Source organism: Octopus bimaculoides, chromosome 30 (genome assembly GCF_046866305.1).
Source record: "Octopus bimaculoides isolate indiv1 chromosome 30, ASM4686630v1, whole genome shotgun sequence".
Lineage (NCBI taxonomy): Eukaryota > Metazoa > Mollusca > Cephalopoda > Octopoda > Octopodidae > Octopus > Octopus bimaculoides.
Window position 1 is genome coordinate 7,267,222 of NC_142957.1, and position 12,944 is coordinate 7,280,165.

The following is a 12,944-nucleotide window of genomic DNA, read 5'->3' on the forward strand; positions in this document are numbered from 1 at the left end:
ACCCTGCTGTACTCTTCCACCACAACTTTCTCTCACTCTTTCATCCTGTTTCTGTTGTACCTGCATTTCAAAGGGCCAGCCTTGTCACTCTTTGTTTCACGCTGAATATCCCCCGAGAACTACGTTAAGGGTACACGTGTCTGTGGAGTGCTCAGCCACTTGCACGTTAATTTCACGAGCGGGCTGTTCCGTTGATCGGATCAACTGGAACCCTCGACGTTTTAAGCGACAGAGTGCCAACAATCTGGCACTGACAATGTGCAAACCAGCCAGATCTGGCCTTTCACACCTACTCTACAATGTCATTCTAAAAATATACAATCAAATCACATCATTGAAATCTCAAAACCATGAGATAATGCAGGATTAATTCAAAACAATGTAGATATATAAGCATTACATTTGACCAGGTGATCTGAATGCTAAAGGTTTCATTATAGATCTGCTGGAAAGTTTTGTCTAATAAAAGATTTAATAAAAGGTGGTTGAATGTAGCAAAAATGGTACACATAAATGATGGAACCACTTTTGAGCATTAACCTATAAACAAACAGAGAGAGAGAGAGGGTACTTTGGTCTCATAGATTTTTCCTTTTGCCGAGGTTATCATGGTTATTTTTCGTAGGTTTTTCTTTCCATGGATAACTCTTGTCAGTGTTATATTTCTTCTCCCTTTTAGGAATTCAAATTGTTAAAAAAAAAACATCACCTTGTATCTACTTGTGTACACGCCCCCCAAAAACGTCTTTCTTTCGATCCCTTTTAGTCGATTTCGAAAAAGAAGAATTCTACATTGTATTGTCCCTTCTATGTTAATTCCTGTGTGGTTAAATAAAGAAATCTATCTCTCTCTCTCTCTCTCTATCCATCCATCCATTCGCTGAGAGAAAGAGGTAGAGAGATAGGTAACTAGAGAGATTGATTGATTGATAGATGCAGAAATAGACACATAGATGGACAGACAGATAGACAGACAGACAAATACATAGAGATAAATAGAAAGCTATTGATAAATACACAGTTATACAGAAATATAGCTTTCTATCTAGTTAACAGCTAGCTGGAGAGATTGATTGATAGGCAGAGAAATAGATACATACTTAGACAGATGGTTGGACAGTCAGACGGACAAATAGACAGAAGATACATAGAGATAGAGAAATATATAGTCAGACAGACAGCTATCTATCTATCTAGCTAGCTATCTATCTATCTATTTAGCTAGCAAGAGAAATTGTGATTGGTAGAGTGACAAACAGATACATAGATGGATGGATGGATGGATGGATGGATGGACAATCAGACAGACAAATAGCTAGCTAGACACAGCACGCAGGTTTTGCCTTCCCAGTATTTCTCCTCATGTCTCTGTGTTCTCTCTTCCAGGAGTTGTACGTCCGACATGCCATCTGGTGAACTCCAAGGTGAGTTATTATTTCACAGTAATAGTCATCAATTTCTGTCTCTTGTTTAAAAAACAAAGTAATTGGCTTCGTGAAGCCTTGACTCTGCTGCTATTCCAACCCCCCCCCCCACACACACACACACACAGACACACACACACAAAACAAAAAAATACCCTGGCACGTTTCCAACTGCTCTCATGACTATTTTCTCTAATGGCAACATATGTCAATCTATATTATTTGGTTTCTAAACAACTCTATTTCCACACACAACAAATACGCAATTCTGTGTGTATATTTGTTTAGTGGTTTGTTCAGCAATGCAGAGGTCGGGGTTGTGGAACCAGATCCAGAAGTAATTATTTGCTTACTGCCATCAGCATTGGTAAAAAAAAAAAGAAAATAACTGATTTGAATTTGGCATAGGCGTGGCTGTGTGGTAAGAAGTTTGCTGGCTCGCTGGCAGAAACGTTAGCATGCCAGGCGAAATGCTTAGCAGCATTTCGTCTGCTGTTACGTTCTGAGTTCAAATTCCGCCGAGGTCAACTTTGCCTTTCATCCTTTCGGGGTCGATAAATTAAGTACCAGTTACGCACTGGGGGGGGGGGGGGGTCGATGTAATCGGCTTAATCCCCTTGTCTGTCCTTGTTTGTCCCCTCTGTGTGTAGCCCCTTGTGGGGGGCAGTAACGAAATAGGTATTTCGTCTGCTGTTATGTTCTGAGTTCAAATTCCGCCAAGGTCAACTTTGCCTTTCATCCTTTCGGGGTCGATAAATTAAGTACCAGTTACGCACTGGGGGGGGGGGGTCGATGTAATCGGCTTAATCCCCTTGTCTGTCCTTGTTTGTCCCCTCTGTGTGTAGCCCCTTGTGGGGGGCAGTAACGAAATAGGTATTTCGTCTGCTGTTATGTTCTGAGTTCAAATTCCGCCGAGGTCAACTTTGCCTTTCATCCTTTCGGGGTCGATAAATTAAGTACCAGTTACGCACTGGGGGGGGGGGGGTCGATGTAATCGGCTTAATCCCCTTGTCTGTCCTTGTTTGTCCCCTCTGTGTGTAGCCCCTTGTGGGGGGCAGTAACGAAATAGGTATTTCGTCTGCTGTTATGTTCTGAGTTCAAATTCCGCCGAGGTCAACTTTGCCTTTCATCCTTTCGGGGTCGATAAATTAAGTACCAGTTACGCACTGGGGGGGGGGGTCGATGTAATCGGCTTAATCCCCTTGTCTGTCCTTGTTTGTCCCCTCTGTGTGTAGCCCCTTGTGGGGGGCAGTAACGAAATAGGTATTTCGTCTGCTGTTATGTTCTGAGTTCAAATTCCGCCAAGGTCAACTTTGCCTTTCATCCTTTCGGGGTCGATAAATTAAGTACCAGTTACGCACTGGGGGGGGGGGGTCGATGTAATCGGCTTAATCCCCTTGTCTGTCCTTGTTTGTCCCCTCTGTGTGTAGCCCCTTGTGGGGGGCAGTAACGAAATAGGTATTTCGTCTGCTGTTATGTTCTGAGTTCAAATTCCGCCGAGGTCAACTTTGCCTTTCATCCTTTCGGGGTCGATAAATTAAGTACCAGTTACGCACTGGGGGGGGGGGGGGGTCGATGTAATCGGCTTAATCCCCTTGTCTGTCCTTGTTTGTCCCCTCTGTGTGTAGCCCCTTGTGGGGGGCAGTAACGAAATAGGTATTTCGTCTGCTGTTATGTTCTGAGTTCAAATTCCGCCGAGGTCAACTTTGCCTTTCATCCTTTCGGGGTCGATAAATTAAGTACCAGTTACGCACTGGGGGGGGGGGGTCGATGTAATCGGCTTAATCCCCTTGTCTGTCCTTGTTTGTCCCCTCTGTGTGTAGCCCCTTGTGGGGGGCAGTAACGAAATAGGTATTTCGTCTGCTGTTATGTTCTGAGTTCAAATTCCGCCAAGGTCAACTTTGCCTTTCATCCTTTCGGGGTCGATAAATTAAGTACCAGTTACGCACTGGGGGGGGGGGGGTCGATGTAATCGGCTTAATCCCCTTGTCTGTCCTTGTTTGTCCCCTCTGTGTGTAGCCCCTTGTGGGCAGTAACGAAATAGGTATTTCGTCTGCTGTTATGTTCTGAGTTCAAATTCCGCCAAGGTCAACTTTGCCTTTCATCCTTTCGGGGTCGATAAATTAAGTACCAGTTACGCACTGGGGGGGGGGGGTCGATGTAATCGGCTTAATCCCCTTGTCTGTCCTTGTTTGTCCCCTCTGTGTGTAGCCCCTTGTGGGGGGCAGTAACGAAATAGGTATTTCGTCTGCTGTTATGTTCTGAGTTCAAATTCCGCCGAGGTCAACTTTGCCTTTCATCCTTTCGGGGTCGATTGAATAAGTACCAGTTATGCACTGGGGATCGATGTAATCGACTTAATCCGTTTGTCTGTCCTTGTTTGTCCCTTCTGTATGTAGCCCCTTGTGGGCAGTAAAGAAATAAGAAGTTTGCTTCCCAACCACATGGTTCTGGGTTCAGTCCCCCAGCATAGAGGTGTAGAGTGGCTGTGTGGTAAGTAGCTTGCTTACAAACCACATGGTTCCGGGTTCAGTCTCCCAGCATAGCCCCTTGGGCAAAGACCAAAACCTTGTCAGTGAATTTCATAGACAAAAACTGAAAGAAGCTTGTGTGTGTGTGTTTGTGAGTGTGAGAGGACTTGTGTGAGTGCATGTGTGTGTGTTTGTGAGTGTGAGAGGACTTGTGTGAGTGCGTGTGTGTGTGTTTATGTGGGTGTACTATTCTGAAAGTCCGCCAAGGCATTCTATTTTGAAAATTACCTGGCAACATCATACTCCGCTAATATGTGTGCGTGTGTACTTTTGTGTGCATCTTTCTCCACCACTGCTTGGCAACTGGTGATGGTTTGTTTATGTCCCTGTAATGTAGCGGTTCAGCAAAGAGAGTCTGATAGAATAAGTACCAGGTTTTAAGAAACAGAAAAAAATACAAGGATCAGTTTGTTGAGCTAAGCCCTTCAAGACGATGCCCCGGCATGGCCTTGATCCAATAGCTGAAGCAAGTAGAAGATAAAAGATAACATTAACATTTCCAATTTTTCACTTAATAATTTAACTCGTTTCACAAATACAAGTAGCAGTATAAGAGGGGGCATGCCCTGCAACTGTGTCTCACTGTATCCATCACCTGTTGGTGATTTCCTTTATTACTCCTAGTGGACGACACCTTTTTCACCCCTCAAGCAACAACCCTCCTACCCAAGGGTCTGTTTTGGTAGTTGTTGCTGGTGAGGGTTTTACGAGGTCAGAGTGCAAATCCTACCTTAACCTCTTTTAGTTGCCCCCTTTTTTTTTTTTAGACATGCAGAGGAAATTATTTACATTATTTACATTTGACAGATATTTGTCTAATGAGAATTGTTAAAAGCAAAAAAAAAAAAAAAAAAAAAAAAAAAAAAAGCCCTTTAAGGTTGTGCCCCAGCTTGGCCACAGTTCAATGACTGCAACAAGTAAAAGCTAAACGATAACTTCAACGTTAATTGCTGTCCCTTCTTCCAAATTGCTGTCCCTTCTTCCAAACTTCTTCCTTCATCCCATTAACCAACATCACATCATTATCTTACTTCGTTAAAATAAGGCGGTGAACTGGCAAGCATCGTTAGCATTCTGGGCATAATGTTTAGTGGTGTTTTGGGATCTTTTTTAAAACGGGGGCCACATTTTTCATTAACGAAACACTTTGAAACTTGGAACACTGGTAGAATGTCTCATATAAAACATCTTTTTCTCTTAGTCTTCTTAAAAAAAAAAAAAGAAATCCCTAAGTTATTCCATGTTAAAGTTGTCGTATTTCTGTAATTTCAACCAATCACTGACGTCCATTCAGCCGATATACATTAAGTGCCGACTACATAAACAAACGATTCTGAAACAATTCTATCGGTGATAGGGTTAGGGTTAGGGTTAGGGTAAAACAGCAAATTTAAAAAGAAAAAAGCAAATAAAACGAAGAAAAAAAGAAGAAAATGAAAAAAAGCAAATAAAACGAAGCTATGGAGATTAAATACGCTTTACACCGCTTAATCAACCAAAGGAGTAAATGTAAACAACTGAATACTTGTCAGTGATTGGTTGAAATTATCGAAATAAGACAATTTTTTACATGAAATAAATTCGAATACAAAGATATTTTTCTGTTCTATAACACAAAATAGATAAGTATACGAAGTTTGAAAGTCTTTCCGTACCAAAAACACTACGTAAAACATTAATGAAAAATGTGGCCCCCGTTTTAAAAAAGATCCGTGTTTTGTCTGTCTATACATTCTGAGATCAAATTCTGCTGAGGTACCAGTTGAGCACTGGGGTCAATATAATTAATGTATAAGGCGGTGAGCTGGCAGAATCGTTTGCATGCCGGATGAAATGCTTAGCGATATTTCGTCTGCCGTTACGTTTGGAGTTCAAATTCCGCCGAGGTCGACTTTGCCTTCCATCCTTTTGGGGTCGATTAAATAAGTACCAGTTACGCACTGGGGGTCGATGTAATCGGCTTAATCCCCTTGTCTGTCCCCTCTGTGTTTAGCCCCCTGTGGGCAATACAGAAATAAATATAATTAACCTACCCCCTTCTCGTCTTAGCTTGCTGGCCTTGTGCCAAAATTTGAAACCATTATTATTATCATTAAAATAAATACCATTTCCTGCTTGTGATAAATAATAATAAGAAGAAGAAGAAGGAGAAGGAGAAGGAGAAGAAGAAGAAGAAGAAGAAGAAGAAGAAGAAGAAGAAGAAGTCTAGTGATTAATAATAATAATAATAATAATAATGAGGAGTCTAGACTATAGCTGTGTGTCAAAGAAAGAATTTCAGTTGAGAAACCAATGATTATTTTTATTGTTACTCTTGTATTTCTAAATAACCATTGATCGACTGCTTTTTATATCTTCATCTGATGGTGATTGTCTGAAGACAAAACAGCATAAAGAACCAAAGTAGATAATGTAATTATTCTGTTCTGTGTTTTAATGATTTCTTCATTTTGCCCTAATGATGATGAAGATGATGATGACAATGACGACAACAATTCTGTTAGTCTCTGTAGAAGACCGTACATAATATGTGTATGTCTGTGGTTTGTGGTGGTTATGTATTTGTGTCCCCATCGCTTGACAACCATTGCCAGTTTGTTTTAGTTAGTCCACATTTATTCACAAGGAGCATAGAGCCTGTTTTTCCGGTCTCCCTGGCGTATAAATTCCTCCCTGGATGGGATGCTAGTCCTCCACAGGATTACTCGTTATTGCCAGCTGAGTGAACTGGAGCAACATGAAATGAAGTGTTTTGCTCAAGAACACAACACATCACCTGGTCCAGGAATTGAAACCAAGTATTTTAAATATATATATATATATATATATATACTCTTGGGTTGTCCGGAAAGTTCATGCCGATTTTTAAAGGAAAGAAAAAGGTCAATAAATACTTGTCATTCCATTTTTAATCAACCAAATATGAACCATTTTGTTGCACAATGCATCTCCATCTTTCCTTTAACTTGAAAATACCCTCTTCCCAGAATCGAGATGGTTTCATGGCAAAGAATTCATCAAGGTATCCTTTTTACGTCATCCAAGGAATTGAAATTTTTACCATTAAGACTATTCTGCAGAGACCTGAATAAGTGGAAATCTGAAGGAGCAATATCTGATGAATATGGAGGGTGGAGTAACACATCCCAGCCGAGCTGCAGCAATTTTTGTCTGGTTCCCAAAGAAACGTGTGGTCTTGCATTATCATGTTGGAAAACAACACCCTTCCTGTTGGCCAATTCTGGATGTTTCTCTTGAATTGCTGCTTTTAACTCGTCCAATTGTGTGCAGTATTTCTCAGAATTAATTGTCTGGTTACTTGGGAGAAGCTCTTAGTACAGAATTTCTTTCCAATCCCACCAGACACAAAGCAAGATTTTTTTAGGGTGAAGACTCGCTTTTGGGGTGGCTAAGGGTGGTTCATGTCGCTTACTCCAGGATCGCTTTCTCTGAACATTTCGGTAGATAATTCATTTCTCATCACCTGTCACAATTTGCTTTAAAAAAGGCACATTTTCATTCCGTTTATAAGGCGAATGACAGATGAAAATGTGATGTATAATAATATATATTAAGGACTATATATATATATACATATATATAAATTTATATAAATAAGGATAAGATTGTTATTTAAAATACCGATCATATCAAGTGGCTAGCATGGGAATAAAAACCTCATAGGTAATAATTATTATTAAAATTATAATTAAGGGTATCTAATAGATAACATCATGCTAGATATAGCAGTCAAAACTTGACTCTAAAACCACATCAAGTATTCATACAGCACCAGGAGAGAAGACAGAGACAAAATAAACTAGCAAAACTATCCAATAATTTTTTGCTAGTTTATTTTGTCTCTTTGTTTTCTCTCCTGGTGCTGTATGAATATTTGATGTGGTTTTAGAGTCAAGTTTTGACTGCTATATCTAGCATGATGGTATCTTTTAGATATCCTTAATTATAATTGTGTGTGTATATATATATATATATATGTAAGAACGACCGTGCGAACCAAAAGGAGAAATGGTGACGAATGGAAAAACAGGCTCCTTTATTAAACGCGTCACACGGTCGCCACAAAATATAAAATGATAAATATGTTATAATTCTATAACATAGAGAATTCGTAAATGCCAGTGAGGAAGACGATATTGAACCAACCGATAAAGATGAATAACAGTAAGATTTATTGTAGCATTAAATTGTATGTCTGTGTGTGTGTGAATGCGACATAATAAAACACAATATAAGACTGGCCGTCATGTAAACAAAAGAGTGTGTGCGAGTAATACATGTATGTGTATGTAGGAGTTACAGAGTAGTGAATAGAGTCAGTAACACGTATAAGAATTTATACCAGTTCTTTGTTAGAGTACACAGTGGTAAGTGTCTGTATATAAGAAGTGAAAGCGTTAGGGCAGAGCGATCACTCGTCGTGATGTTAGGGCTTCAGTGCCGGGCCGGGTTCTTGAATACAGATGTTCTTCGCCGACTGGGTTCTTGTCTGTTAATTTCGTGGTGAGGCGATTCACACAAACAGGGCTGAAAAGAAGTGCTGCGGTTAGCTGGCGGTAGCTTGTGTACGTGTAGAGTCATGTCGACGCCGGCGGCGATGCTGGTAGTCGTAGTCGGACGATGGTGTCGATGTCGTCGCTGGAACTGGCTGGCTGTGTTACGTGTGTGTGGTCAGCGGCCAGATCTCAAAGGAGATCTGAGGCGCGACGAATTTGCCGGGTATCTAGCAGGCTATTTATAGCTGAAGGTAGGCTCTAGAGAAGCATTAGAAAAACACTATCACGTGACCTTATTAGGGGCTATGGTTGGTCAGTTTGCGTCCTGGGGGCAAATGGAGATAATTTACCCGTGCAAAGAATAGTCAGTCAGGTGATGACAGGGAATGAGTTGCTTTCTACTACACTCGCGTTTGTTTGTATATAATGGCGATAGAGGTTAGTTTCACTACATATATATATATATATATATTGTTGTACTTGGGGATGGTCATATTGCCAGTTTAGCCAATAAAAACACACGCACTGTATATTTGGTGTTAATTTGCTTCAGCTTTATGTTACATTAATCTTAATCTTATTTCGGCCAGAGTTCTTTCGTCACACTTCTGTGACCTCATCAGTGGTCCTTTGTTTCCTTCCTTCTTATGTGTGTCTCACCTTGCTAACTATCAGCCATTTTGTATATATATATATATATATATATATATATATATATATATATATATATATATATATACATATGTCGGTGCGGGCATGGCTGTGCGGTTAGGAAGCTTGCTTCCCAGCTACATGGTTTCGGGTTCAGTCCCACCATGTGGCACCTGCTATAACTCCGGGCCGACCGAAGCTTTGTGGTTGAATTTGGTAGGCGGAAGTTACTGCCGCATGTGTATATGTCTGTGTATGTGCTGGTTGAATCGTTAACACGCCGGGCGAAATGCTTAGCGGTATTTCGTCTGCCGCTACGTTCTGAGTTCAAATTCCGCCGAGGTCGACTTTGCCTTTCATCCTTTCGGGGTCGATTAAATAAGTACCAGTTATGCTCTGGGGGTCGATGTAATCGACTTAATCCGTTTGTCTGTCCTTGTTTGTCCCCTCTGTGTGTAGCCCCTTGTGGGTAGTAAAGAAATAGTATGTGCTTGTACCTCTCCGAGAGAAAGAGAGGTATATATATATATATATATATATGCGAGTAAAAATAAATACAAAAAAAGGGGTTTTGTATGATTGTGTATAGAGGAATGTATTATTTTGTTTAAAAGAGTTCCAACACTGTCTGTTTTTTATGTTTTATTTATATTCCTGCAAAACCAATGTGGGATATAGAATATGGAATATACAATATATAATATAATATACAATATACAATATAAAATAAAAATGGATGGTACAATGAAATAAAGTATTGAATGTCTTATTGAATATATGGAATATGTCTTATTGAATAGATGAAATATTGAGTGTTCAATATAAAGGATTAAATATATAAAGGCGAATACGTATTTTCTATACCTTGTGGTATTTCATCATGGCAGGTATGAAATGTGGTAATGTTTGATAATGTATGCAGAGGACTATAGTTAGGCTTGACATTAATCAATTATCTTTCAATATGTCTTTGTTCTGTCTTACTCAGATCCTGAGATCAAACGGTACCGGGCCCATGAAGAGTTTGGTGACAGACGAGAGAAAGTGTTTGAGGCAAGAACCTATTTCTATAAAGATGAGGCCGACTGCGACGAGAACATGAACATCTTCCTCAATTGTATCGATGCCGTCTCTGGTAAGTTGGCGCTATCGTTGTTATTGTTGTTGTTGGTGGTGGTGGTGGTCATGGTGGGGGTGGTGGTTGCATATGGGATGTCAGAGAAGAGGAGCACTTCTAAGGGGAGAATGTATTGTCCTCATAGGGGCCCGACTCATCTGCTTTGGTCCCTACCTGGCACACAACCCTCACTTGTGGATCGAAGTAGTACATGCAATAGTGGCCACATCCTGCAAAACTACTCCGATGGGTGAACTAAACTAGGTGAAGGTCCCCAACAAGTATGCAACTCTTGGTGAGCTAGGGTTTGTCTATCCATGCATGAAAACTGGATCTGATAGACTCTCTCTTTACTTACTTGTTTCAGTCATTTGACTGCGGCCATGCTGGAGCACCACCTTTAGTCGAGCAAATCGACCCCAGGACTTATTCTTTGGATGCCTAATACTTATTCTATCGGTCTCTTTTGCTGAACCGCTAAGTTACGGGGACCTAAACACACCACCATCGGTTGTCAAGCGATGGTGGGGGGACAAACACAGACACACAAACATATACACACATATACATATATATATATATATATATATATATATATATATACATATATACGACAGCTACTTACCACACAGCCACTCCTGCGCCTATATATATATATATATATATATATGCGCAGGAGTGGCTGTGTGGTAAGTAGCTTGCTTACCAACCACATGGTTCCGGGTTCAGTCCCACTGCGTGGCACCTTGGGCAAGTGTCTTCTACTATAACCTCGGGCCGACCAAAGCCTTGTGAGTGGATTTGGTAGACAGAAACTGAAAGAAGCCCGTCGTATATATGTATGTGTTTGTGTGTCTGTGTTTGTGTGTCTGTGTTTGTCCCCCCCAACATCGCTTGACAACCGACGCGTGTGTGTTTACATCCCCGTAACTTAGCGGTTCGGCAAAAGGGGGCCGATAGAATAAGTACTAGGCTTACAAAGAATAAGTCCTGGGGTCGATTTGCTCGACTAAAGGTGGTGCTCCAGCATGGCCGCAGTCAAATGACTGAAACAAGTAAAAGAGTAAAGAGAGAGTATAAATACCCATAAAAGGGTGTATAAATTTAATCAGCTCCCCTTTGGTATTAAGGTATTCAAAGTACTAGATCAGTTTATTTAATGTATAATAATGATATACAGAGATGCAGCATGGAATTTTGTCAGTGAACAGGTCGCGGTCTCAAAGCGACGAAAATATTTTGGCAAATTAAATTTAAATGTTGAAGTGAATCTAACGGTTTCTGTGTGTTTCTTAAATGGGTTATAAACACCTTCCACGCTGCAATTGTTTTCATTCCAGCACACGATCTCAGATCAGGTCACTTGCTATGCAAATACATCTCTGTAATATATATATATATATATATATATATATATAATTAAAAAATAGGATAAATTTTATAAGAATTTATCAAGTAGCTAGCATGAAAAAAACCTCATAAAAAAACCTCATCAATTATTCCCCAAAATATATTTATTTATATAAGGGCATTACTATACATGGTATTACTAAAAAGATGCGGCACGGAATTTTGTCAGTGAACAGGTCGCGTATCAAAGCGACGAAAATATTTTGGCAAATTAAATTTAAATGTTGAAGTGAATCTAACGGATTTTGTGTGTTATTTTAAATGGCTTATAAACACCTTCTACGCTGCAATTATTTTTCGTTCCAGCACACGATCTCAGATCGGGTCACTTGCTATGCAAGTACATCTCCGTAGATGATATACTAAACGAGAAACGTCGCCCTTTCAAAGCCTAGCCAGGCTCATGGGCCCGGTTTCCCGGTTTCTATGGCGTATGTGTTCCCCACAGCTGGATGGGACGCCAGTCCATCGCAGCGTTACTCATTTTTGCCAGCTGAGTGGACTGGAGCAACGTGAAATGAAGTGTTTTGCTCAAGAACAGAACGCGTCGCCCGGTCCAGGAATCGAAACCACAATCCTACAATCATGATGCTGACACCCTAACCACTAGGCCACACGCCTCCACAAATGATATACTAAGCTTACAATAATCTAGGACAGATATAACTACCTCTTCTGTAGTATACTCTATATCTATCCTCCTATGTATCTATCTATCTATCGGTCTTTCTGCCTATCTATCTCTGTGTATCCTCTACTCTATTTGGCTGCCTGTCTATTTATGACAGTTATATCTACCTACCTACCTACCTACCCACCCATCCATCCATTTATCTAGCTGTGTCTCTCTCTTCTTGTCTGTCTATCTATTTCTCACTCTGTATGTACGTACCTACCTACCTACCTACCTACCGATCAGTCAATTGGTCTCTCTCTCTATTTTCCCCTCCCCCTCTCTCCCCCTCTTACTCCCTCTGTATATTGATCCTTACTTTGTACTCTTACCTGTTTCCGTTTCTCTCTCCCTGGCATTCAGGTGCCACGGATGGCTCAGGTTTTGCTGCTATCAAGTTAACAGCCCTTGGCAGGCCACAACTTTTGGTGAGTCCCCTAATTTTTTTACACACACACACACACACACACACACACATACACACATACACACACGTATGTATGTGTAACATTATCATCAGCATCATTGTTTAATGTCCATTTTCTATGCTGGCATAAGCTGGACAGTTTGACAGGAGCTGGTATATAAGACAGACGAAATGCCAATGTTGTAATCATGAGT

At 40.5% G+C, this 12,944-nt stretch overlaps 1 protein-coding gene across 1 annotated transcript in view; it reads left to right on the forward strand.

Annotated features, from left to right (window-relative positions):
- Positions 1 to 12,944, forward strand: part of LOC106877597 (proline dehydrogenase 1, mitochondrial) — a 130,517-nt gene that overhangs the window by 57,512 nt on the left and 60,061 nt on the right. Inside the window, exons 3-5 of the mRNA XM_089346295.1 lie at positions 1,387 to 1,424; positions 10,112 to 10,258; positions 12,687 to 12,751. Of these exons, the coding sequence (XP_089202421.1) occupies positions 1,387 to 1,424; positions 10,112 to 10,258; positions 12,687 to 12,751 (250 nt within the window). The remainder of the gene's footprint in view (positions 1 to 1,386; positions 1,425 to 10,111; positions 10,259 to 12,686; positions 12,752 to 12,944) is intronic.